The following is a 27,202-nucleotide window of genomic DNA, read 5'->3' as shown; positions in this document are numbered from 1 at the left end:
TGCAGATATACAAGCTCATAGCGCAGCACCGAGCTTGTAGATCTGCAATTCTTTTTTAAAATCGTGATTGCGAATATTTGAATATATCTTTAAAGAGAACATTTGTAACTCAAAACTTTGCTTCTGGGGGGTCCCTGGAACAAAATATTTTGAGGTGGGGTCCGCGGCCAAATACATATTATTTTGGGTTGTCCTTGACATGAAAAAAGTTTGAGAACCACTTTTCATGTATTATAGCGACATACGTTTTTCAGACAACTGTTAGGATTTAGAGGACATTTGTAGAATCCCCAGAAGCAAAGATTTGAGTTACAAATGTTTGCATAAAAAATATATATTTATTCAAAGATTTTCACGAATTTCCACGATTTAAAAAAAATAGCAGATCTACAAGCTCATAGTGCAGCACTCGGTTATATAGCCCAAAGAAAAGTAAAAATGACACAGATTCTTTCCCGTTCTAAATGGGTTAGAACAGTTTGTGAACTGGCACTGTAGTCATTTGGTAGTCGTGTCACCCCTGGTTTGTATTCGTGTGTGTGTGTGTGTGTGTGTGTGTGTGTGTGTGTGTGTGTGTGTGTGTGTGTGTGTGCACGTGTGCCTGTTTGTGGGTTACATGCGTACCTTCAGGGGAACTTTGGGTGTGTCGGCCGCCTCTCTCTTGGCCAACAGTGACAGCTTGTTCATCAGCCAGAGGAGCGAGGGAGGCCGGTCATCCTTGTCATCCTCTTCCTCCTCCTCTTTAGCCTGTTTCTCCTCAGTCTCCACGCCACCCTCATCATCATCATTACCATCTTCTTCTTTGGCCCCTCCTCCGTTCTCCTTATGCTCCTCCTCCTCCATGGCTTCCTGAGAGGAAGTGATGTCAGACTCGGGGGAAATGAGGTAAATCACCTTGGCGACGAACAGCAGGTTCTTGATCACCTGTGGGAGGGGACACGGCACAGGTGTCAAATCAAACTACAATTTGACAGTGTCATATACTGCACAGCGTAACACACTCATTAACCCCTTTCAATGGAGGTGTACCTATTTTGGGGATGTCATAGGCGAAAATGTTGGAAAATATTCACAAATATTCCAAAATAGCAGATCTACAAGCTTGTAGATTGGCTATTTTCACTACAGAGCTTAGGAATAAAAGGTCGTAATGATTTTAAAGGGATAGTTCACCCCAATTGATGACCAGCAGAGTATCCGGTAGGAGACTCAAAGTTGACTCTTTGCGTCTCCTACCGGAACCACTGCTGGTCATCAAATTATTGGCTTAGGAATGCTGCAAAAACAAAAAAAATATCCATGAATTCAAGTCTCCATGGGGTGTGAAATTGATAGAAAATAAGTATTTTTTGGGGTGAACTATCCCTTTAACTCTCTCAGTGCCACACAACGAGATATCCCGAGTTTTTTTTGAATGCCCTCAGTGCCAAGAATGAAAAATCCAGAGTTTAAAAAAATAAATTATTATTATTATTTTTTTTTTTGGAGAAAAAAAATTCAGAACCCAAGATATCATTATCTGAAGATTTGCAGCTCCATCCACTCCTTGTTTAACTTATAACTGAAAAAGGCTGTATCTCGCATCCTACGCACTTTTTTTTGTAACTTTGTAAAAAGTATTATTATTTCATTGGCACTGAGAGAGTTAAGGTCGTTCTTGACACATAATGGTCTGGGAGTGTTTGTCTACCTGCTCTCCTGAAGGTGTGTCCAGGAACTTGGACTGAAGCTGGTGGCAGAGAGACAGCACCATCTCCCTCATCTAGAGGAATGGAAGAGGGAGGGAAGGGAGAATGGAAGGAAGAAAAAGATAAGGACAAAGAAGGGAGAGAATACCGGTAAAAAAATATTGTACAAAAAACTAAAAAGCTGCGTTCTTCTTCTGTAATTATGGATCCACTCAAATATTCCTGGAGCTGAATTAGACATTTGTACCTCAAGTACCACAGTTAGTGGTGGATGAAGTACTCAGATGTTTTACTTAAGTAAGAGTAGCAATACCACATTATAGAAATACTCTGTTACAAGTAAAAGGCCTGTGTTTAAAATGTTACTTGAGTTAAAGTACAAAAGTATTGCCATCAAAATATACTTAAAGTACCGAAAGTAAAAGTAATAAATGCGACACGTTGTGAGCTTGTAGATTGACTATTTTCAAATAGCCTAGGTATAAAATACAGCTAAAGTGGTTAATGTATGGTTTATAATGTAATAATTTATGTCTGCAAAGTAACTAGGAACTAACGTTTTCAAATAATTGTAGTGGAGTACAATATTTGCCTCTGAGATCTAGTGGAGTAGAAGTAAAAGTATTGGAAATACTCCATTAAAGTAAAAGTACCTCAAACACTGTAACAAGACAAAGAACTTTATTCCCAACAGCAGCAGACAAGCAAACAACGTTTGCTGCTGTTCTCTAAAGTTTAGAGTTTAAAAGTCTCATTTAAAAGTGAGCAGCGAGCCCTTCTTTCATCCTTTACTTTCCAATAACGACAGATCCACCCCGTTCAATTTGACATGTACAGAGAGAGGACTTAAGTCTTTACCCTCTTGTCCAAGTTATTGGCGATGAAGGCTGTGGCCGCAGGCTGAGGTCCGGCTTTGTCTGCCTCCGCTGTCCAGACGCTGAGCAGCTTCTCGGGCTGGTGGGCCGCAAACAGCTGTCCAAACAGCTGTGAGGCCGTCAGCCACACCCAGCAGTGAGGGTAGCGCAGGTGAGCCTCGATGTGTCCTGCAGGTTAGAGAGACATGTTTGAGAAAGGCCTCGGTGTCAGTGGTGGAAAAAGTACTCACATTTTGTACTTGAGTAAAAGTATCAATACTGCAATGTAGGAATACTCTGTTACAAGTAAAAGTTCGGGCATTCAAAACGAACTTGAGTAAAAGTACAAGTAAGTATTCGCATTAAAATATACTTAAGTGCTGAGAGTAAAAGTACTCATTTTGCAGAATGTCCCATTTCACAAGCTTCCAAATGTACGAAAATGCTTTGAAAATAGCAGATCTACAAGCTCACAACGCGTCGCTTGTGAGCTTGTAGATCTGCTATTTTCAAATGGCCTGAGTATGCATAGGGCTGAAGTGGTTAATGTATGTTTTGCAATGATAATCAAAATCTACAAAGTAACTAGTAACTAAAGTTTTCAAACGATTGTAGTGGAGTGAAAGTACAATATTTACCTCTGAGATGTAGTGGAGTAGAAGTAAAAGTATTGTAAATTGGAAGTGCTCCAGTAAAGTGAAAGTCCCTACAAATTTTACTTAAATACAGTACTTGAGTAAAAGTACTTAGTTACTTTACACCACTACCTCAGTGTGTATCTCTGCGTGCGTACATGTGTGTGTGTGTGTGTGTGTGTGTGTGTGTGTGTGTGTGTGTGTGTGTGTGTGTGTGTGTGTGTGTGTGTGTGTGTGTGTGTGTTTAAAGCCTCAGTTTGGATTCGAATCCAGTCAGCTGTTAGCCATCACAGCTGATGTTTTTTTTTTTTTTACTTTATTGTATATTTGCTGCTCTGTCATTTCAGCAATAACAAAGTGTGCAGTAGATATGAGATCAGAATGGCCAGCTAAGCTCATATGAAATTAGTAAAGGAGAGAGAAAACAGGTGATTACATTAAATATATGTCACGCAAAAATTTGGAATTTACAGCTTCTCTCTTCTTGGTGGTGTCTAAGTTAACATATTTTTTTATATGCCTGCATATCTGTCAATATTTATGAAATCTGGAAATTATATCCTAAAATACTGTCAATAAACGTTCAGTTGGAAACTTCTGACCATATCTGGGGTTGGACACATTTGTGTTCTGTTTGGGGCCCCATGTTGGATTTCTTTAACACATTGCGTGCCAATCGCGTAGTTCTACGCGAACCTAAATAATTGCGCAGCGTGCCAGTCGCGTAGATCTACGCGAAGTGGTCTTTTTAAAAAAAAAATCTCGCAGTGACACATTTCATTGTAGCACTCTCTCGCAGTGACACATTTCATTGTAGCACTCTCTCGCAGTGACACATTTCATTGTAGCACTCCCTCGCAGTGACACATTTCATTGTAGCACACCGGAAACGGAAATGAATGTCAATCGAAGATTTTCGTTCCCATCCGCCGCCGCTCTAAAGCTTCCGCTAATCCGCCATTATCTCTGTGTTGTTTTTCTCCGCACTGAACGCTGTTTAATAGAAACTGCGACTACTGCAAAATGGAATGTCGCCGATTGAAAATTTCTTCTCTGGGCCACTCACACAGCTACCCTGTGTGTCTATAAACAGTTTAACGCGCGATCATAAGGTATTTAGCGAGGGCCGAAGGGTTAGGCCCTGTGTGTGTGTGTGTGTGTGTGTGTGTGTGTGTGTGTGTGTGTGTGTGTGTGTGTGTGTGTGTGTGTGTGTGTGTGTGTGTGTGTGTGTGTGTGTGTGTGTGTGTGTCGGTGTCTTACCCCAGATGCTGCATAGTGTGTCATTAGGCTTGGTGAGTTCCAGCAGGTGGCAGTGTTTGACCAATTTGGTGATGAGAGTCAGGAAGCTGAACAACAAACGGTCGGCCCCCTTCTCATCCTGCTCCTCCTCTATCTGGAAGACAGACAGAGAGATGAGACAACACAGAAACGCTAGCATTGTCCCGTGTAGCTCAGTATTTCCAAGTACACTTCAACAAGTAATTAACACATCAGCTCCGGCCCGGCTACATCAGCTAAACCACTAGGCTAGTAAAAGACGGTGACAGGCTTACGTCGTCATAGTTGTCCGGGTTGATCTCTTTCTCTATGAGCGGCAGCAGGTCGTCCAGTCGACGGGCAAAGTTCTCTCCCTCCACCTCCACAAACAGCCCACACACCTGTGCCCCGAGACGCCGCAGGTTCACCTGGTGGCCAGAAGGAATGGAAACATCACTCGTCAGTAAGGGTGTGCCGATACACTCATTTCACGATACGAGACGATACACGATATTGGGCTCACGATATCGTTACGATATTATCGATACGATACGAAATAATCTATGGCTTTGATGCTATAGATTAGATGTTGGCCTATTTGACAGTGCAGAAACATAATTGCCTTGATGCATGTAACATTAACGAGCGTCAACGAGCGCCAGCAGGACACAGACACGCACGCGCACCTGCCCTCTGCAGTGCTATAAACTGAAAGTGACTGGAATCTCTCATTTCTCTCCAAAAGCCCTTGAATATGATGGAATAGACCAATTATTTGTTTACCAACATTGAGACTGGACGCCCGCACAGGTGACTTTTTCATGTAATCAATTCCCAACAGATCCCCAAACCTGTTGTTTTGGGGAGTGCTGGTTTCAGTTCATTCAACCTCCAACGGTATTGCGCGCTGAGAATAGCTGACATACAAGCTCACAACCGAATCGCGGATGAGACCGTTGTGAGATTGGAGGTCTGCTATTCTGAGCATAAATTAGGCTTGACGGGCTGCAGCTGCGCGAACCAAGCAGGCTCTGGTGCCGTGATCATAGAGCACTCCCTCCGGTCTTATGACAGCCACTGGAGGTGTCGTTTGGGGGACAACTGCTTTGAATTGCTATTATTGTTTACACACAACAGAAACCAAGGATTATATATTTCAAGAGCGAGCGATCACAGTAAAAAACGTAAGCATTCTTTCTCCATACTGGGAGAAAAACAGCATCTGAAAGTTTGATGGGATGCATGTTTACACGTGAGTGCAGTGACATTGCATCTTATGAGCGGTGGGGTTCATTTGGTGCCGGCCTGCGCGCGCATACTGGTTCTTATCAGTGTGACGTTGTCTGATAAGGGGTCTATATGATTAAGAATTACTGTGATTATGGTAAGCTCACATTTCATATCACACACACCATACAGTAAGAACTCCCCTAACTTTCACTAGCCCAAAATCTATTTTGTTTAAAAAAAAGAAAAGAAAATTGCGATACAGTACAACGTCACGGCGATACATATTGTCACGTTTTAATATCGCGGGACAATATATCGGCACACCCCTAGGTGTCAGTGCTTGGTTTTAACCACTTAACTTCGTCTTCCGATGAATAGCTAAAATAGCCGATCATTGTGAGCTTATAGAACTGCTACTTCTTAGATAATACTTTTTATTTTATTTTTTAAAACATTTCAGCCTATAATGACATGCCCAAAAAATAGGGACACCTGGTAGAAAGTGGATAAAATAAAGGCGATGGAAACAAATCTGTAAGGGTCTAAACTTGCCTTGTCTGTAGCCAGCCAGGTCATGACGAGGGCGAACAGGGTGTTCTGGTGGTTCAGGTCCAGCTTCTCCAGTAAGCCCTTGATGGCTAAGGCGGCCATTTTCTTACAGCGCGCCGAGTCGTCGTTCACCATCTGCAGGGCCAGAGGGGCGAAGAACAGGCCGCTGTGCTCCAACAACAGGTCCTGTGGAGGAGAGAAAACACACAGGATTTGTCTCAAAGTTCAGCCCGATGCTTATACATAGCATATTGCGTGGGTGTAGCATCTCTCTGTGTGCATTTCTAGTTTGTGCCACCATCAAGACTTTTTCAAAACACCCCAAAAAAGCAGAGATTGATGTTCCTCTCTACCTGAGGAAAGGCCTGGAACATATAAGCCAACATCTCCAGGGTCGACTCCCTCCCGGTGTCGTGTTCATAGCTCAGCTGGGACACCACAAAGTCCAGGTGACCCCTCAGCTTCTTCCCCAGTGGGTAGTCCAGCAGGTACTTCATGTAGAGCTGTTCAAAACACAAATACACACTTAGTTTCGACCTTCACTGGACAAGTATCTGACATGCACAGGGACACCGAAAGACAAGGAGTTTCTGCCTTGTATACAGTACTGCAGTGTTTATCAACCTTTTTTGTGCCAAGGCACACCTGGCATAGCCAAAAGATCCCAGGGCACACCTAGATACACGGTATATATATATATATATATATATATAATTATATATATATATATATATACGGTATATATATATACACACACACTAGGGGTGTTTTTTCATTTCATGAAACGATACGATACGATATTGGGCACACAACTTCAATACGATTTCGATACGATACGCACTTTTTTATTATGAAAATATATGGGGGAGAAAAAAAGCTAATGCAAACAAATATTTCTGTTTTTGCATTATTCAGACATGCAAACTTGTAGCTTTTCAGCTTCCACTAGCCGTTTTGAATCCAAATAGGGCAATAGTGTGACACCTGACCCAAAAGAAAACAGCATGTTGTCACCCTTTTCACCTCGGGGCTGTTTCTATGCCTGATTATTATTATTGTAAAAAAAAAAAAAAAAAATCTAAATTATATTTTTTCAAACCTTCTTCAAACGGCGCGGCACACCTCAGCAGTAGCCCCGGTCCAAAATTGGGACGTTTGCCAGGGTTGATAAACACTGCAGTACTGTATACAAGGCACTTTGAGAACCAATGCTCTAGTAGAGCATTGGTTCTCAAAGTGGGGTCCTTGAGGGAGTTCCAGGGGGTCCCCAGCAAAATGTTATAATACAGCATCGCAATCACTTTAAGCCATTTTTTCCATTTAAATGTTGGCTCTTCAAAAAATAGCAGATATGCGAGCACGTACATCTGCTATTTATGAATACTTTTTAAAGCAAAAGTGAAAAATCTTGTATCATTTTGAATCTTTTGAACACAAATATGCTCTTCTGGGGGTCCCTGGCACAAAACATTTACAGATGGGGGTCCGCGGGCCAAATATATATTGGCACAAAAATGTTTGAGAACCACTGCAGCAGAGAGAGACAGATGGGAAATGGACCTGTCGACAGCGGACTCGGATCATGGCGTTGACGCCTGTGATCGACAGCTTGGCCACTTTCTTCATCACAGCTTCCATCTCTGGAACAATGAGTTTCCTGGACAGGATCGCCTGAAACAAAACACACACCACACCCACACCCACACACACACACACACACACACACACACACACACCCACACACACACACACACAGCAAACAAAGATTTGAGTTACAAATGTTCGCTTTAAAAAATATATATATTCAAAGACTTGAACAAAATGTTCACGATTTATAATTTTTTTGCAGATCTACAAGCTCATAGTGCGGCACTCAGTGCTGTGCTATGAGCTTGTAGATCTGCTATTTTTTAATAGCCCAAAGGAATCTTAGAATGACAAAGATGCGTTCCCGGTCTTAACAGGTTAAATGGAGAAAACCCAAAATTTCAGATAAACATTTGGACTTAGTTTTCTTGGCGTACCTTCAGCAGGCCAAAGGCGGTGGCCTGGCGAGAGTGATCGTAGATGTCCTCCTCGGCGTATCCCAGCAGCACCTGCAGCTGCGTCTCAGAGATCTTGCTGTTCTTCACGTTCTTCACCAATACGGTTATAGTCTGAGAGAGAGAGAGAGAGAGACCTTTAACCATTTGAAACTTAGACCCTCAGTTAAGGTAAGTCTTTTCTTTACTCTGTACACCATTGGTTCTCAAAGTGGGGTCCTTGAGAGTTCCAGGGGATCCCCAGCTAAATGTGTTAACACATTGGGTGCCAGAGGTTTATTAAAATATTATACGTTGAGTGCCTGGATTTATAACCATTTTTTAACCTTTTTCAAGTAGTCACAAAATATTTTCAGTGATCACCGTCCTCACGGTGATCCCCTCATTACACACATAGAGGTCTCGTACAATCGGGGGGAAAAAATAAAAAACATTCGGTAATCCGTTTCATACTGTAGTTGCAGCCAGTTGAAAATAGTCAAAAATACATTGTAAAAAAAATAAGGAGCCGAGATACAGGCTTTTGAAGTCATAAGTTAACCAGGAAGTGGATTGGAGTCTAAATCTTCGAAAAATTATATCTCCTGGTGCTGTGAAGGAAAAACAAATCATATTTTTTTCAAAAACAGTATACCGTAAATTTCGGACTATAAGCCGCGACTTTTTTCCAATTTTTCGACCCTGCGGCTTATATAACGGTGCGGCTTATCTATGGATTTTTACAGCTAACGGCCACTAGGGGACCTCCTAAATCTATGGATTTTACACCCGCGGTTTAAAGTCCAGTGCGGCTTATATATGTTCCAAACATTCAATTTAGCTGCTGCGGCTTATAGTCAGGTGCGGCTTATAGTGCGAAAATTACGGTATATACGGTTTTGGCACTCAACAGGTGTATTTGAAAAGAAGTATATATACGGTTTTGGCACTCAACAGGTGTATTTGAAAAGAAGTATATATACGGTTTTGGCACCCAATGTGTTAATATAGCGTCACAATAATGTTATCCTTTAATACTTTGGCTATTCAAAAATAGCAGATATACAAGCTCATAGCGTGGAACAGAGTGCCGCGCTATGAGCTTGTACTGTAGATCTATTTTCGAAAAAACTTGGACATTTTTTGCTTCTGGGGGTCCCTGGAACAAAATATTTGAGATGGGGGTCCGCGGCCAAAAACATATCATTTTGGGGGTCCTTGACATGAAAAGGTTTGAGAACCACTGGTGTACACAGCGTACATTCCAGTGAGAGTATGGCTTATACCTTGAAGCAGTTCACCACCAGGTGATAGTTCTCTCCTTTGGCAGCGCCCGCCTTGGAGTAGTCCTTCAGGAGGACAAACAGCTGCTTGGTCATCTGGTCCGCGCTCTTCTCTATGGCCGGCAGGGGGAACTTGAGCAGCCAAATGAACCCCACCAGAGCCTCAGTGGTCACCTGCAAGGGGAGGGAGGGAGACAGTACTTAGGGGTGGAAATCGCTAGATACCTGACAATTTGATTCCGATTCAGAGGGCTACGATTCGATTATATTCCGATTATTCCGATTAGCGATGCATTGCTAATGCATTCATTTACTTCCATTATCTTTTATTGATAATAAAAACAAATGGAAGAGATGTGTCACTGTCAACTAGAAGGGTTATATTTGCAAACATCAACAATTGCAGAAAACCAACAAGAAAATAAACAAGTCCTTTTTTGTATCGACTTATAACAAAGGCTTCTCGATATTCTGATAACCAACCAAAATCTGTCTGCTGCTCTGTGCAATTAGCAATATGATGAAAAAATATATATATATCGTTTTTTGACATTTGTGAATCGATTCATAATCGTCCATGTCAGCATTGCGAATAATCTATGAATCGATTTTATTTTCCACCCCTATGGTGGAGTTACCAAAGGAGGCGACCACAATACAATTCTAACTCCAAACTTGAAATTCAGTATTTAAATTTCAATGCATATCAAAACACATGCATGACCGTAGACCAGTTCTAGGCAGTGCACATCTGTGCTCTCACACACACACACACACACACACACACACACACACACACACACACACACACACACACACACACACACACACACACACACACACACACACACACACACACACACACACACACACACACACACACACACACCTTGACATGCATGGAGTTGAGGCAGTCCAGCAGCAACGTTACGAATGGGTCCAACATTTCCAGAGCGCAGTCTTCAGAGGAGGTCACCTTGGCGTTCTTCAGACTCATGTGGAGCAGCTGGGAGTGAAAAGGTTTCCACATACAATATAATACAATACAAGATACAGTCTTATAGCATCCGGTCTAATTTATTTTTTTAAGCATGATTTGAATACTGATTTACGAATAAGCACTGAAATAGTCAAGTTATCCTATCCCATTTCATTCCAAATTCAGTGTGATTAAGGGGACCTACAAGGCAGTAGGGATAAGCAATGCTGCCTTGAAGGGTGGATTAATAAAGTAAAACAAGCCAACCACTATTCACAAAGTATTAGTCAATTTACAATAGTACCGTAACTACTAAAAATAAGACAATAAGACTAAAGAATGGACCTCCACTAGTTCCGCTTGGCTAATTCAGATGGCGAGTAAAAGATCAGGGGCCCTATTTTTGCCAGTGCCCAATACCCTAAACTTCTTTGCCATTTTTTAACTATTTAAAAAAATACATTTTCAAATAGTTCAACTAGCCGATCTACATCGACACATTGTGAGCTTGTAGATCGGCTATTTGAACAATTTGAAAATGTTTTTAAAAATAGTAAAAAATGGCAAAGAAGTTTAGGAATAATGGGTAAGGCACCGGCGAAAATAGGGCCACTGGTGTTACATCTCCTTCAAAGTCTACAGATCAGAAGCAAGCAAACCGGTTAAGCTGAGTGGACAGCAACAACAGCTGCTGCCTCATGTTTGTAATCTGAGAAAATCAGTTGAGAAGAGGGGAACCCCAGATTACGGCTTTAAATTCACGTTTATGAGAAGTGCTTTAATGGATGGAGATGCCAACAGCTTTCGGTTCTCACCTTGAGGCCAGCGTCCACCAGGATGTGCATGTTGGAACTTCTATTGACCGCAGCCTTCTTTCCCCCCCTGCTGGGGGTGGGGGGCAGGAGCAGGCAGCTGGGAGGGGGCAGTCGGGGGTCCGGGGGAGGCTGGACTGATGCCTTGTCTCTGAATGTTCACATACATACATACATACATACAGTACAAAGTGTCAGACACGGTGCATAATGTTTAATTAGTATAATTACGACTGTGCGTGGGTGTTGGCGTGTACCTTATGTCTTGCATCTTGCAAGTGTTTGTAAGGGCCAAACCCAATGTTATTTGAATGTTATTTTTATTAATTTATATGCATATATTTGTTAAATGTACATATTTATTCATATCTTATTTAATTTTTTATTTTACAATATGTTTGAAATGTGATAATGCAGCTATGGGCTATTTCTGTCATTATTATCGCTCATCCGGCCGTTTGTAAACACACCCGGTATCAGTGTGCGTCGCCCAGAGAAAAATCATTCCAACCGCGAAGGCCCCTTCTCTTGTAGCAGCATGTTGAAAAAAAGTCAACTCAAGATACCGCTGATTTCATGAAAAAGCTAAACAGGAAGTGGACGGAGGCTGAAATCTTCAGATGACGTTGTTTCCGGATCCTTGTCAGTACAAAGTGAAAGTGATAACTCGGGTGATAAGAGAACAGCACGATCTTTTATGAAACCACTAAAAAACTAAAAGTCGTCAAAGTCGCCCTTGGCAGTGAATGAGTTAAATCGTTAATCGCAATTATTTGAGTGACAATTAATCGTCAACTTAAATTCATAATCAAAATTGGAATTCTCAAATGGTTTGCACATGACTCAGACTTCAGGCCTAGTATATATGACATGAGGTTTAAAGGTTGGATTGGGAATGGCCTTTCTGCATATTGTACACTTTTAAAGCAAGGTAATGTTATGAGCTTCCAGGACCTGAAAGACAAGTTTAATTTACAGAATCAGGACCTTTTCAGGTACCTGCAAATCCGAGACTTTATAAATAGGAAATTATTGAGAAGAGAAGGTACACTGGGAGTAGAGATCATTGAGCTTTTCCAAAATGCATATGAAGACTCTACTTATCAAAAGATAGTATCAAAACTATATGTGGTCCTTCAAAATTTGAAAGGAGATAATACTCTGAATATTAAAGCAAGATGGGAAGCAGAGAGCAATCTTACAATAACTACGGAAGAATGGGACAGGATATGCAAACACCAATGGAAAATGACTAGTTCCCCCACATGGAGAGAATTCAGCTGGAAGAATGTGACCCGTTTCTTTTGCACTCCAGCACAGAAAAGAAGATATTCAATATCTGATTGTTGGAGATCATGTGGGGAGACGATGGCGAACCATTTTCATATTTTTTGGGGTTGCTCTTCTGTTGTCCCATTTTGGAGAAGTGTCCACAGTGTCCTGGAAGCCGTTATAGGAATTGAAATCAATTTTGATTTTAAAACCATGTATCTTGGTTTAAATGGCTTACTCATGTCTCTACATTAAGACCAGATTTTATTTGATTTCAGTTATTTTTATTGAATTTCCTTTATTTTTCTCTGATTGACCATATTGAATAAGGTGCACGTCGAATTTGTCCCATTAATGGACCTTTTGTTCTCCGTTTTTGAAGATGTGACCAAGTGTATGGATTATATGTATGCATAACTAGTAAATAAGTGACCAAGTAGAGAGACAGTTTCCTCCCCTTATATGTTTGTATTTGTATGTTTTGTATGTTTGGTTTGTTTGTTAGTAATGTGCTAGTCTTTTCCTTTTTGTGTATGTTTGTTTTCTGAAAAATCCAATAAAAAGTTAATGGAAAAAAAAAAAATCATAATCGTGACAGCCCGATCCCCTATGGCTTTGTTCCGTAGGGCCACTACATTCTCAAGGTCTACTACAAAAGTATAGGTACTGTAGGGCGAGGGGGGAGTATTGGGATTGGTGGGTCTTCTTGGTGTTTTAGTCTATGTGTGTCTATGTGCGCCTCCCTTCCTGTGCACTAGAACAGTGGTTCTCAAAGTTTTTTATGTCAAGGACCCCCCAAATTGACACTTATTAGCCCGCGGACCCCCATTTGAAAAGATACGCCAGGGACCCCCATAAGAGAAGATTTTTACAGCTCTAGCAGTGATTCTCAGCCATTTTAATTTCAAGGACCCCCTGTTTGACATGCATTAGGCATTATTAATTTAACTCTGAGAGTGTACAAATGGAACCAAATGGTCCATTTGGTTCCATTTGTACACTCTCAGAGTTACAGACCCATAAGGGTCCATTTGGTTCCTAACTATCCATCATTTAGCTGGGGACCCCCTGGAGCTCCCTCAAGGACCCCTGGGGGTCCCCGGACCCCACTTTGAGAACCAATGCACTATAATATCAGCATTTGTGATCCGTCCATGTGCACAAAGCGAGCAGCTTATGTCTTATATGTGTATACAGTATGTGTGCATGCATTATGTGTGTGTGTGTGTGTGTGTGTGTGTGTGTGTGTGTGTGTGTGTGTGTGTGTGTTTGTGTGCCAGTGTTAGTGTGTCTCTGTGTCCTTCCCGTACCGGTCGCACTTGGTGACCAGGGGCAGGCTCTGGCTGACCAGGCCGTGGGCCAGCAGCAGGACCTCTCGGTGGCCCATGCCGCCGTTGGCGAGGAAACCCAAGACCAGCCGCCTCAGCACCGCCACCACCCGACGACACACCTTCAGACTGCATGAGCCCTCCAGGATCTGGATGGGGGGGGGGTGGGTGGGGTGGAGTGGAGTGGGTTGGGGGGCAACAAGAGAGAAGTGGGAACGAGAGGAAGACAGAAAGAGATGAGGCAGAGGGAGAGAGAAACATGGCGGACAGAGACACTTGGGTAAAAATGTCGTCATTCATTTCGCACAAGCATTAACCCTAAATGACTAGTACTAGGCATGTAACGATTCACTCAACTCACGATACGATTCGAATCACGATATTAGGTTCACGATACTATTTTCTAAACAATTTTTTTTCCCAGATAAATGCGCTTTTCTAAGTACTCAAACTTACTCAAAGCGCTTTACAATGGTTCATTCATTCATACAGGGAGGGACATTGGGAGGTGAAGCGGCATGTCAGTGACATCATTGACAAATCCTTGGTATGTTTATAACCAGCTTCGAAAATAATGGCGTACATCCGTGCTACTTCCGTGTTGCAATTACAGTCAAATCCTGAGACTGTCAAATCCTTGGTATCTTTATCCTAGCCTTTCAACGTGTGTTGATCAGCGCCGTCACTACAAGCTGTATTTTCATTATTTTTTTTTAAAACAGGATTATTATTTCATATCAACATTCAAGTACAACTATCAGAAGATGTAACCCAGGTAAAGTAATATGTCACTCTGCAAGTTTAACTAAAATTTTCCACCGGCCCAAAATTTTCCTCTGGTTATTTTTTGCATCGCGATTAATTTTGTATTAAATTGATTCAGTTTGAATCGATTTAAATCGATTTACGATACATTGTTACATGCCTAACTAGTACCCATGTAAACAATCTGGAATTAACCTTATTCACATATGACATTTTAACACATAAGCACAAAATGGCCTCTGTGTGTGAATATAATCAATTGGAAGTAAATGCATCTACGGTTTATACACCAGTTTAACTACAAAATGCCCACTCCATCTTGCCCACCTCTTTCAGTGGCAGTATGAGCTGGGTGACGCGCTCCTTGCCGCAGTACCGTGCCACCAGCTCATACGAGTCCATGCTCTTGCTGTGGCGCGCCTCCATAGACTTGGAGGCGATCCCCTTCACCTCCTTCTCCTCGGCCACGGGCCCAAACAGCTCATTGTTGAAGATCTAGGTCCCAAGACACATGGGGGAGAGGGGAGGAGAGGAGGGGGAAAACATAGGAAGATGAATTAAAGGGGAAAGTGAAATGTTTGAACTGTATCAGGATTCAATAGATGAAATGATTAGGATGGTGGGTTATTAGTTGGCCGTTCTTGTGAAATGTCACTGAATCTACAAGGTTTAAGATGGGGGCTTATTAGCATAATATGGCGATATTTTTTTTGCCCAATATTTATGACACGTTTGTAAGACATCACTGTTCCAATGTCCAAAAACTGAGGATTGTTGAGGACACTCAACAAAACAGTGTGACCAGTTAATCAGTTCATCCTGGACTCATTATATCTTCTTCCTCCAAATTATTGTGGTGTTAATTTGTTCAGAAGCTGTGCAATTCTGTGACAGGCCACACTCTCTGTTCTTCCTTGGCCCAAGACCAGTTTTGATTCAACCAAGTTTAAAGCAAATCTGTTTATAAATGCTTCAGATCTCTCAGACAGTCAGACAGTCAGACAGACAGACAGACGGCAAACGAATTTGCACGTGATAGTTTTACGTAAAAACAAAACAGGTTCTCACTTGTACAAGCATTTCCATGCATGGGTCCAGCTCTCCACACTTCAGGGTTGGACTGAGGACCATCAGCAATTGGTAGATTGTGAATGTCAGCACGTGGACCTATGGACGGACGGACGGACGGAAGGATGGACGGATGGAAAGACAGACAGAGTCAGAACCAGTGGTGGAAAAACTACTAAAATGTTTTACTTAAAGGGATATTTCACTTTCAAAAAAACATTTTATTGTCTACTCAGGCTTTTGTGAGCCCCCTAGACAGTTTTCAAGTTGCTTGATTCAGTATTTAGATATTTGATATTCATTTTATCAGACACGCCCCCTTCCTATACAAACATTATAACTTCAAACTCCATTTTTAACATGTTAGATTCATCAAAAACACCAGTCCTTGGTTCTGGTGACTCACCCTACCCTCCTACTACGCGAGGGGGCCGTGTTTTTTTGATTACTTTATTTATTTATTTTTTATATTTAAAAAATATATATATACATACAATAAAAAAATAAAAAAATAAAATATGAAAAAAGTGTATGTGTATGTGTGTGTGTGTGTGTGTGTGTCGTTCCCACCTGGTAGCCTTTGACCAGGACGGTGTTCATCTCTTTCAGCAGGTAGTGGAAGTACTTGATGCCCAGCGTCTCCATGATCTTCATCAGCGTGGCCCTCGCCACGTCACGGATCTCCTGGAATTTGTTCCTCAGAAGCACGCACACCTTGAGCAGGATCCTGGACCACACACACACACACACACACACACACACACACACACACCATTTTTATTAACCTATAGGTCTTCATCAATGTGGAAGAGAGTGCCACGCTATGAGCTTGTAGATCTGCTATTTTTGAAAGATCCTGAAAGTGTGTGCAAATCTTTGAATTTTGAAAGCAAACATTTTCAACTCATATCTTTGCTTCTGGGGGGTCCCTGGAAAAAAACATTTTGAGATGGGGGTCCGCGGCCAAATACATATCATTTTGGGTGGTCCTTGACATGAAAAAGTTTGAGAACCACTGATTATAGCAACATAAGTCTTTTCCAAAAACTTACATTTTGTAGAAACCCCCAGAAGCAAAGATTTGAGTTAAAAATGTTCGCTTGAAAAAAATATATATTCAAAGATATGCAAAAATGTTCATGATTTTTCAAAAAATAGCAGATCTACAAGCTCATATATGAGCTTCTATATCTGCTATTTTTGAATAGCCAGAGAAATCTAAAGTGCCAGAGGAAAAATAACTGCATTGTAGAACCAATGAGAGCACTCTAGGATCCTTCATATTGGGACGGTGATATGATATGTTTTGTTAGTGACCGTTTTCTCTGCTGTAATAGCAACTATATCCATTTCAGAATGTATGTTTGTGAGGGTATCTGGTCCTCATGATGATAATAGAAGGGCAATAAGGCAGGCACACACAAACACACACCCACACACACACAGGCCTGTCAAAATTATTACAAAATCGTCTAATCGCAATTATTTTTGCATAATCGTCATAATCGTTTCCATGTTGAAAAATTTTCATGCATTTTCAAATATAAAAACAAATTAGATTTTTTTTTGAAATAGCAGATCTACAAGCTTGCAGCTCTGCTATTTCTTTGTATATTAAATTATTTGTCATATCTGCCCTGTGCAATGTTTGCTTACGAAGCCTAAAGGGCCAAACAGAAATTACGTTTTTATATACGTCCCAATGTTCAACACATAACACACAATTAAATCGCAATTATTTGAGTGACAATTAATCGTCAAATTGAATTTGTAATCGTGACAGCCCTACACACACACACACACACACACACACACACACACACAGAGAGAAGAGCGTACCCGGGCAGCTGGGCCTCCATGATGTGTGGAGGCAGCGTCTGCATCAGTTTGATCATGGCGAAGGCGATGGGCACCCGGCTCACCTCCTCGTCCTTTACGTCCTTGGACTTCACCGCCTTGTGCTCCTCGTCTCGCTGCACCTAGGATTCAGTGGTGGAAAAAGTACTCAAGTGTTTTACTTAAGTAAAAGTATCAATACTGCAAGGTAGAGGTACTCGGTTACAAAAAAAAGTCTGGAATAGAAATTTTGCTTGAGTAAAAGTACAAAAGCATTGGTATCTGAATGTACTTAAAGTACCAAAAGTAAAAGTATTAAAATGTTTGAAAATAGCAGATCTACAAGCTCACAACGCGCCGCGATGCGACGCGTTGTGAGCTTGTAGATCGGCTATTTTCAAATAGCCTAGGTATAAAATAGGGCTAACGTGGGAAAATTTATGTTTTATAATAGAATAATTTATATCTGCAAAGTAACTAGTAACTACGTTTTCAAATAATTGTAGTGGAGTAAAAGTATAATAATTGCCTCTGAGATGTAGTGGAGTAGAAGTAAAAGTATAGACAATTGGAAACACTCCAGTAAAGTAAAATTACCTCAACATTGTACTTAAGTACAGTACACACACACACACAGGCGAGTCTTTTGTCTTCACTCTAAGATCCATGGATCCTGAAGGGTGAATGAAGTAAGTACCTTGGCGGTGAGACACTTCTGCAGGCGGGGCAGCACGCTGTCATTGACCGTCTTGTGGATGGAGGTGATGAGATGGTCCAGGGCCTCTTGGCTCTGAGGCAGGCCACTGGACCATCCTGTGGCCTCCTCTGAGGAACCCCCCGACTCCTTGGCTTTAGGGTCAGCGGCATTCTTTTCTTTGGAAGTGGCATCCTCCTCCTCCTCCTTCTTCCCTGTCTCGGCAGTAGTGTCAGTTTCCATGGCTCCCGCCTCCTCCTCCTCCTCCTCCTCCTCCAAGCTCTCATCCAATGTGAGGGCTGGCACTTCGTCCTCCCCCCCCTCCTCCTCCTCTTCTCCATCAACTGTGACACTCTCTGTCCCAGCTAGAGAGAGAGAGAGAGAGAGCTCAGCTTTGTGTCTTTTGCAAAAAATGATTAAGACAGTAGGCCAGGTACTTTGTTTGTTTCTTTTTTCGATCAACAGTTTTCTGAAAAACCTAAGTTGCTATATCAGTGGTGCGCAAACTTGATCATGTCAAGGACCCCCAAAATTATATGTATTTGACCGCCGACCCCCATCTCAAAACATGTTGTTCCAGGGACCCCCCAGAAGCGAAGATTTGAGTAAAAAATGTTTGCTTTAAAATAATATACTGTATATATTCAAAGATTTGCACCAATGTTCAAGATTTTTCTAAAATAGCAGATTTACAAGCTCGTAGCGCGGCACTCGGTGCCGCGCTATGAGCTTGTAGATCTGCTATTTTTTACCACTGCGCTCGGGTGGCGCAGTGGTAAAGTCACTGTCCAACCACCACACGGAGGTTGTGGGTTCAAGGCTCTACGTCCTCCTGGTGGGGGCTCCTCAATGGCAGGTGAGTCAATAGGATAAGACAGCAGGCCAGGTACTTTTGTTTCTTTTTTCGATTAATGCCGGACAAACGCCAACACTCACCCTCTTTGGCTCTGGTCTTTTCAGCCTCCATTTCTTTGCCAAGTGTCTCGTGGTCAAAATGGAACGCCTCCAGGACTGAGACTAATAAACTGGAGGAGAGAGAGAGAGGGAGAGAGAGCAAAGTGAGGAAATAGGTACAACAGGTCCATATGGGGTTAACCCATATGGATTTCACTACAGGAGTTAGACACACACACTCCGTTGCCCCCTACCTGACGGCCAGCTTCTGATCTGCCTGTGATGTTTGCAGGATGTGGACAAAGTGTCTCAGGTAGAAGAGGTACTTGGACCAGTTCAGCCTTCGGCACACCGCCCCCACCACCTCCACCGACGCTGAGATCACGTTTTCATGCTGTGTAAAACACATGGGTAAAACATGTATGAGCTCATAAATCACACACACACACACACACACACACACACACACACACACACAGGCAAATAAATATGACTTCACACCAGTGTTGATTTCGTCGACTAAAACTATGACGAAAAATGTTCGTTGACTACCTTTTTTCACTGACGAAAACTAAATAAAAACTATATAAAAACTAAGCTATTATGACTAAAACTAAGACTAAATATATTGTCAATTTCGTAGACAAATAAAAACTAACACTAACACTAAAATGTTAGTGAGGGACTAGTGGAGAAAGGATCCAGTAGAACTAAAAGACAAGTCATTTTATGTTTGGTTGCGCTCCGGTGTTGCACTCTGAAAATAGCCGATCTACAAGCTCACAACGTGTCGCACCGGCAATTTTCCAAGTGTAAAATCAGCCATTACGACGCCATCAAGGCACCACCAAAATACATTTTTATGATTTTATGCTATTTAGTCGACTAAAAACTAGACAAAAAGTTAAACATTGCAGGTGAACTAAATGGAATTTTATTCAAAAGACTGACTAAAACTAAATCAAAATTTGCTTTCAAAATCAACACTGCTTCACACACACTGCGTCTGAAGACTCTTCTTGCCACAACGTTTAAAGGAGTAGCTAATTTTCTATCAATTACACACCCCATGAAGCCTTGAATTCATGGAGATTTTTTTTGTTTTTGTCGCATTCCTGAGCCAATAATTTGATGACCGGCGGAAAGATGCTTATGTCTCCGGTAGGAGACTCAATTTCCAGTAGGAGATTCAATTGAGTTTTTATATACTCAAATTCAATTGAGTCTCCTACCAGGGACTCCACAGTTCATCAAATTATTGGCTCAGGAATGCGACAATGTGTGTAATTGATAGAAATGTGTGGAATGTGTGGAATGTGTGGAATTGATAAAAAATAAGCAATTTTTTGGGTGAACAACACACCCGACATTGCAGGTCGAGGTGTGACATTACGCGTGCGATTACAAAAGGCCTACCTTCAGCATCTTCTCATCAAACAGGGCGGTCATGGCGTAGGGCATGATGTAGTGCTGCAGGGTGCGTGCGTGCATCACCACCGTGCCCTCCGTCAGCTGCAGGGCCAGTCTCCTCAGGGCGCGGCCCCGCCGGTGGATCTACAGGAGGAGGTGGAAAGACACGGCAGAGAGAGAGGATAATGCATGAGAACCAAGGAAGATAGGGAGGCAGTGGAGTCGTAGAAAACAAGTCACAAAGTCTTTAGCTCGAGAACCAAAAGAGAAATTAGATGTTTTTTTGCTTTTTTTTAAGATTCTTTTCTTTTGGCTTTTATGCCTTTATTGATAGGACAGTAGGCTGACAGGAAATGAGGAGAGAGAGAGATGGGGAGTGACATGGGGAGAGCAAAGGTCGTCGGGATCGGGAGTCGAACCCGCGACACGCTGTCAGGCTGGATTACCAGCCTACTGTAGGTGCCCAGACGGTTACGCCAACCGTTCGGGCTGAGAAATGACATGTTTGCCCGGGACCCAAATTTGGGACAATAGCAGATCTACATTCGCGTTGTGAGCTTGTAGATCGGCTATTTTCACTAATTCTTAAAAAAAAAAAAAATTAATGAAAGAATTTAGAAAGAATTCTGAATTGGTTTACAATTCATGACAATTTTAGATTTTGGGGGGAATAAGTTTATATAAAATATATATATATTTTGAAATAATTAAAAACAGAAAATAAAATAAACAAACAGTTCTGAATCAGACCGAGAAGATCTTAGCAAAACCAAACCAATTAAAATAAAACAATTTAAGCAAAGGAAATATGCTACAGTAGTCATTCGTGGTCTGGTCTGCTGCTAACCTGGATGTGCTTCATGTGCTCAAAGAAGTCAGACTCGGGGTCGGTGTAGTTGGTGAGCTGCACCAGCTCTCTGAACTCTTTCTTGGAGGGGAAGCTCTTCACCAGGCAGGCCAGGACCGTGGTGTAGTCATGCTGCACACTCTGAGAGGGTGGAGAATGCGGGAAGAAAAGAACAATTACACATCTGGATTTATTAAGACTCACAAGTCAGACTCTGAACACTTCGCTCAACTAGAGACAGGGGACAATCTGACAGATTTTGTTGCTAAAACTGGGTGGAAACTATTAGAACTGCAGAACAGTGTTGATTTTGACAGCAACTTTCAGTCATATTTTAGTCACCCGAAATGTTTTACTTTTAGTCTAGTTTTGGTCGACTAAATATCATAAGATTTTAGTCGAGTAAATGTAATAAAAATGCGGGCCGTGATGGCATCAAAATTATTTTCACTTAGCTGCATGCCGAAAATAGCCGATCTACAAGCTCACAACGCGTCGTGCTGCGACACGTTGTGAGCTTGTAGATCAACTATTTTCAGTCTGTGACACACTGCGCGCACCCATGATGACTTGTCTTAGTTCTGCTGGATCTCTTCTCCACTAGTCCCTCCCAAACATTTTAGTCTGGTTTTTATTTGTTGACGAAATTGTCAGTATATTCAGTCATACAGTGTACTGTAGTTTTAGTCATCATGGCATATTTCGTTTTTATTTCGTTTTCGTAAGTGAAAAAAAGGTAGTCGACACTCGACAGACATTTTTCGTCATAGTTTTAGTCGACGAAATCAACACTGCTGCAGCACCAATCCAATGTCTACGGGGCATATTGCGGTGACCCGGCGTTAGGTTTGTGGGTGGCTTCTCTCGCTGCTGTTCAAGCAACTATATCTTTACATTTGTATGCATAGGCCTGTCACAATTATTACATAATCGCCTAATCGCAATTATTTGAAATAATCACAATCATTTTGCATAACCGGGGGAGGGTCTGTATGTGTCTCCAGTCCTTACCTCCATCTTGCTGTGGAGGCCCTTGCGTACAGCGTCCAGGATGGTGTGTTGCACTATGTCCCTGTAAGCCTCCTCGTCAGCACCCACCACCTGGGTTATGACCGCAGACAAACACATGGTGGCGTTGTCTGCCAGAGACATGTCTCCAATCTATGGAGGGATGGAGGGACAGGAGAGAGGTAGAAACAATTTAAAAGAAGAGAATATATAGGACCAAATTTTTTTTACATGGAATAAAAATTGTCAAATTTCATTTCATTATGGCTGCATCCTAAACTAGCATTGTTAACATTTCTCCATGCAACAACGTAATTACAACTTAGCCACTTAGCCTGGAACAACATATTTTGAGATGGGGGTCCGCGGTCAAAAATTTTATAATAATTTTGGGGGTCCTTGACATGAAAAAAGTTTGAGAACCACTGATTATAGCAACATAATCGTTTAAAAAAAAAAACTGTTAGGATTTAGAAGACATTTGTAGAATCCCCAAAAGCAAAGATTTGAGTTACAAATGTTCACTTTAAAAAATATATATTCAAAGATTTGTACACATTTTCAAGATAAAAAATATATATATGCAGATCTACAATCTCATAGCACTATGAGCTTGTATATCTGCTATTTTTGAATAGCCAAAAAAAAATAAAAAAATTACACAGACGTGTTCCCGGTCTTAATGGGTTAATGGAGGATTCTAACAGTACAGCAATGTGCAGGAAAGCTGACAAATAGTTATTTTCCCAATAATGAAAAAGTAACGTATAAAAAATGTCCAGGTGCTTAATGGAATGGGGTTTAAACCTCAAACGAGTGGAAGCAGTTGTGCATGATGGCGTTGATGTAGTTCATATCCAGCGTCTGCATCTCTTTGATACGCTTGGTGGCGTCTTGGAAAGCGACCAGACGCACGTCAAAGTAGATCTCGTCTAAGTGTCGGCTGTCAAACGCGTTCAACTGGAGAGAGAGGGCACAGGGAGTAAAAAAACGTTAGCAGAATTTGTGTATTTGTTGTTTGACAGAGAAACGAGGTGGGAGTGTGTGTTTATAAATGTTTTTTATTAACTGAAACGCACCTTGGCTGTAACATCAGTGATGTACGCCAGTGAGGGATCCAGGTCTGAAAGAGTCTGTAAAGAAATGAAAATATAGCCAGTGTTATGATAGACAGGCAATTCAATTCAAACTTTATTCCAGACACACAGGGGGTCCATAGAGTATATACAAATATCACACAACAAATACATAACAAAAAATAACAAAAAATCACACATAGAGGCTGACTCTCCAGTGTTTCCGCAGCCTGGACGAGTACCGGAGACAGCTCTTCCCAGGATTGACTATATCCTCAATAATACTGTTCCGGGACTCATCCAGGCGAGATATGAATCCATACATAGAGTGTCTTAATAGAGCCTCACAAGTGTGGATACCACAGGTCACAAATAAGTGACTGGCACTATGCCATCTAGGGACCTTAAGTAGTATCCTCAAGGCATCATTATATGCCACTTTAAGCCTCTGCATGCTACCTTTCTTGTATGAGCACCACAAGAAGGCTGTATACTGTACATGGGAGTGCAGAATACTTTAAAAAGTGCACACTTGACAGGATCAGAACACACACTGAACCTGCGACGCAGCATATTAGCCTGGGCATAAAGTATGCTGCACTGAGATATCTCTATCATCATGGAGATTGTCCGTAAAAATGTGGCCAAGGCACTTCATCTCCTGGCACACAGATAGACGACTGTCACATAGGTGAAAGGCTGGGAAGGCCAATTTCTTGTCCTCATGGCTTCTCACGATCATGACACGCATGCATACCATACCTGGAAGACACTAGTGAGGGCCTGTCTGGGCAGCTTTTCGTGAATGACGGAGAAAAGTTTGCTGAGAGGATTGAGGCAGGCCGATGGCTCCAAACACTGTCTCAGCAGGTTCTGGATGGTGGCCAGGATGTCGATCTCTGTCTCCTATTAGTGCACAAACACACATAAAGTACATATTATTGCGTATAAGCAAGCACACATATATAAACCCCAGGAAATCATTGAAGGATTTGGACATAGCTGTACAGACAGTATAAAACATTAGGACCACTTTGTTACACAGTAAAATCATCAGTGTTCATTTAACTCTAGGGACAAATGGAATGCTTAAAAGTGTAGTTTCTTGTTTCCCTCATCTAAGACTACACTACAAAGTCACTGTTGCATCACGTAAACAACAATATGTTAGCTTGCTGTACTGATAGCAGCAAAGCTCAAAACACATTACTAGGCATGTAACGATTTATCGTAAATCGATTTAACCCATTAAGACCTGAGGCGATTCTTAAAAATGTTTTTACAGTTTTTTGAAAAAAAAAATAAAAAAAAAGAATTCACGATTTTTCAAAAATAGCAGATCTACAAGCTCATGAGCTTGTATATCTGCTATTTTTGAATAGTCAAAGAAATCTAAAGTGACACAGATGCGTTCGAGGTCTTAATGGGTTAAAATCGATTCAAACTGGTGACAATTTAAATTGATTTTTAAAGTTTAGTTAGTTTAGTTTTTTTTTGTAAGAGAATTGATAAAAAAAGATGTTTCAATCATTTGCTCCTGTATTGAAAAGAGGATAAGAGAAAACACAGTATTGAGAAAAAAAAAAGAAAAAAAAGTTTGTCTGGATTTTTTTTTTTTTATCGTGAAAAATCGTATCGTGAACCTAGTATCGTGGTTCGAAATTTCGAATCGTATCATGAGTTGAGTGAATCGTTACATGGCTACTAATTACAGTACATTCTGAAGTGAAGCACCGTTTCAGTGAAAATCAGTGGGTCGCACCTGGGAGTAGGGCTGTCATGACTACACATTTAAGTTGATGATTAATTGTCACAAATAATTGCAATAAACGATTTAATTGTGTGTTTGGCATTGAACATTGGAACATATAAATACAAATTAATTTCTGTTTGCCTTTTAGGCTTCATATACAAAAATTGCACAGGGCAGATATGACAAATAAAGAAATAATTGATATATTTAATAATTTTACACATGTAAAAATACATACAGAAATAGCAGATCTACAAGCTTACGACGCGTCACGGAGTGACACGTTGTAAGCTTGTAGATCTACAAGATCTACAAGCAGGTAAGCTTACAACATTGTAGATCTACAAGATCTACAAGCAGAGCTACAAGCTTACAACACGTCACACGTTGTAAGCTTGTAGATCTGCTTGTAGATCTGCTTTTTTTTTTTTAAATGTGTGAACATTTTTCAACATGGAAACGATTATGCAAAAATAATCGTGACTATCTCAAATAATTGCGATTTGACGATTATGTCATAATTGTGACAGGCCTACCTGGGCGTTGTGTCCTTTGTGGATGTATGGCAGCAGCAGGTTGATGAGCACCGAGCTCTGCTCCTTGTCACTCACAAATCGACTAATCCTGGAAAAATTATCAACAAGGTATTGTATGTCCAGTCCAGTCTAAACAGTATAACATCACAACATAGATAGCTCTGTACATTGAATCTATACAAACTATAGGACGCCGGGTGACATGAACTCACTTGGAGAGGATGTTGAGCTCCCTGGCCACCTGGACTCTGAACTTCTTCTTCTTCAGCCGTTCTGTGTTGCGTACGACCCCACTGAGGTAGTTCAGCAGGGTGGAGATGTGGGGCAGCAGCAGTCTGGAGCCCTGAGTTAACTCAGTGTCTGAGAGAGAGAGATGACACATTTTAGGCCAGATGTAAGCAGTGTTGATTTTGACAGCACATTTTGATTTAGTTTTAGTCATAGTCTTTTGAATAAAATTTCATTTAGTTTTAGTCATATTTTAGTCATCTGAAATGTTTTAGTTTTAGTCTAGCTTTAGTGGACTAAATATCATACGATTATAGTCGACTAAATCTACTGTCATGTCATAGACTGGACACACGAAGTACAAGATCTAGAAGGAAGCCATGTCTCTTAGACCCCATCTTGTTTTTTAAAGGGATAATTTACCCCCCAATTTTTTTGATTAGTCACCCCATGGAGACTTGAATTCATGGATCATCAAATTATTGGCTTACGAATGCGACAAAAACAAAAAAATATCCATGAATTCAAGTCTCCATGGGGTGAATAATCGATAGATTTTTTTGGGGGGGATGTACTATCCCTTTAACATACAAAAAGTTTAACATCTTTGTATGTAAAACAGAACCCTCTAATCGCAAAATTGGGTTTACATTTCAAACATTCTGTCCGGTGATCTGGACAGGTCATTCACCGACCTGTTGTGAGGAGAGTGCCCTCTGCTGGCTGTGGGAGAACACAACCATTGACGATCAATTCAGCCTCGTCCTCCGAGGCAACAAAGTCTGCAGTCGTGACTAGGGACTCGACTATGTCCAGCACCATGGCAATGGTGGCCTGGGAAGCGTTCTTGGCAGAGAGCAGGGCGAAGACGTTGAGTAGAACGTCACACTCTGCCCGACCTGCTCTCTGCTTTGCCAGGAGGGGAAAATACCTGAAAGACATGAAAGAACTATTACACATCTGATCTATTAGACTCACAAGTCAGTCTCTGAACACTTCGCTTACCCATTCAATCCGAGAACGCATTGGTGTCATTTTAGATTTCTTTGGCTTTTCAAAAATCTCAAAAATCTTGAATATATATATTTTTTTAAAGCCAACATTTGCAACTCAAATCTTTGCTTCTGGGGGGGAGGGTTCCCTGGAACAAAATATTTTGAGATGGGGGTCCGCGGCCAA

General features: G+C 41.4%; 1 protein-coding gene across 1 annotated transcript in view; it reads right to left on the bottom strand.

Moving 5' to 3' along the window:
- utp20 (UTP20 small subunit processome component) overlaps positions 1–27,202 on the bottom strand; it is a 58,153-nt gene that overhangs the window by 3,241 nt on the left and 27,710 nt on the right. Inside the window, exons 30-58 of the mRNA XM_080421607.1 lie at positions 26,719–26,954; positions 26,008–26,155; positions 25,796–25,883; positions 24,269–24,412; positions 23,510–23,563; positions 23,238–23,390; positions 22,434–22,583; positions 21,423–21,563; positions 20,582–20,719; positions 19,420–19,559; positions 19,208–19,296; positions 18,275–18,636; positions 17,581–17,720; positions 16,312–16,468; positions 15,742–15,840; positions 15,001–15,168; positions 13,891–14,057; positions 11,312–11,459; positions 10,407–10,523; positions 9,521–9,691; positions 8,238–8,369; positions 7,774–7,884; positions 6,567–6,716; positions 6,217–6,399; positions 4,731–4,862; positions 4,438–4,570; positions 2,547–2,731; positions 1,691–1,762; positions 625–924 (exon numbers count right to left, since the gene is read on the bottom strand). Of these exons, the coding sequence (XP_080277733.1) occupies positions 625–924; positions 1,691–1,762; positions 2,547–2,731; positions 4,438–4,570; positions 4,731–4,862; positions 6,217–6,399; positions 6,567–6,716; positions 7,774–7,884; positions 8,238–8,369; positions 9,521–9,691; positions 10,407–10,523; positions 11,312–11,459; positions 13,891–14,057; positions 15,001–15,168; positions 15,742–15,840; positions 16,312–16,468; positions 17,581–17,720; positions 18,275–18,636; positions 19,208–19,296; positions 19,420–19,559; positions 20,582–20,719; positions 21,423–21,563; positions 22,434–22,583; positions 23,238–23,390; positions 23,510–23,563; positions 24,269–24,412; positions 25,796–25,883; positions 26,008–26,155; positions 26,719–26,954 (4,408 nt within the window). The remainder of the gene's footprint in view (positions 1–624; positions 925–1,690; positions 1,763–2,546; positions 2,732–4,437; positions 4,571–4,730; positions 4,863–6,216; positions 6,400–6,566; positions 6,717–7,773; positions 7,885–8,237; positions 8,370–9,520; positions 9,692–10,406; positions 10,524–11,311; positions 11,460–13,890; positions 14,058–15,000; positions 15,169–15,741; positions 15,841–16,311; positions 16,469–17,580; positions 17,721–18,274; positions 18,637–19,207; positions 19,297–19,419; positions 19,560–20,581; positions 20,720–21,422; positions 21,564–22,433; positions 22,584–23,237; positions 23,391–23,509; positions 23,564–24,268; positions 24,413–25,795; positions 25,884–26,007; positions 26,156–26,718; positions 26,955–27,202) is intronic.

This window comes from Gymnoscopelus braueri (genome assembly GCF_963280865.1).
Source record: "Gymnoscopelus braueri genome assembly, chromosome: 23".
Taxonomy (NCBI): Eukaryota; Metazoa; Chordata; class Actinopteri; order Myctophiformes; family Myctophidae; genus Gymnoscopelus; species Gymnoscopelus braueri.
This window is presented reverse-complemented; position numbering and strand designations above follow the sequence as displayed.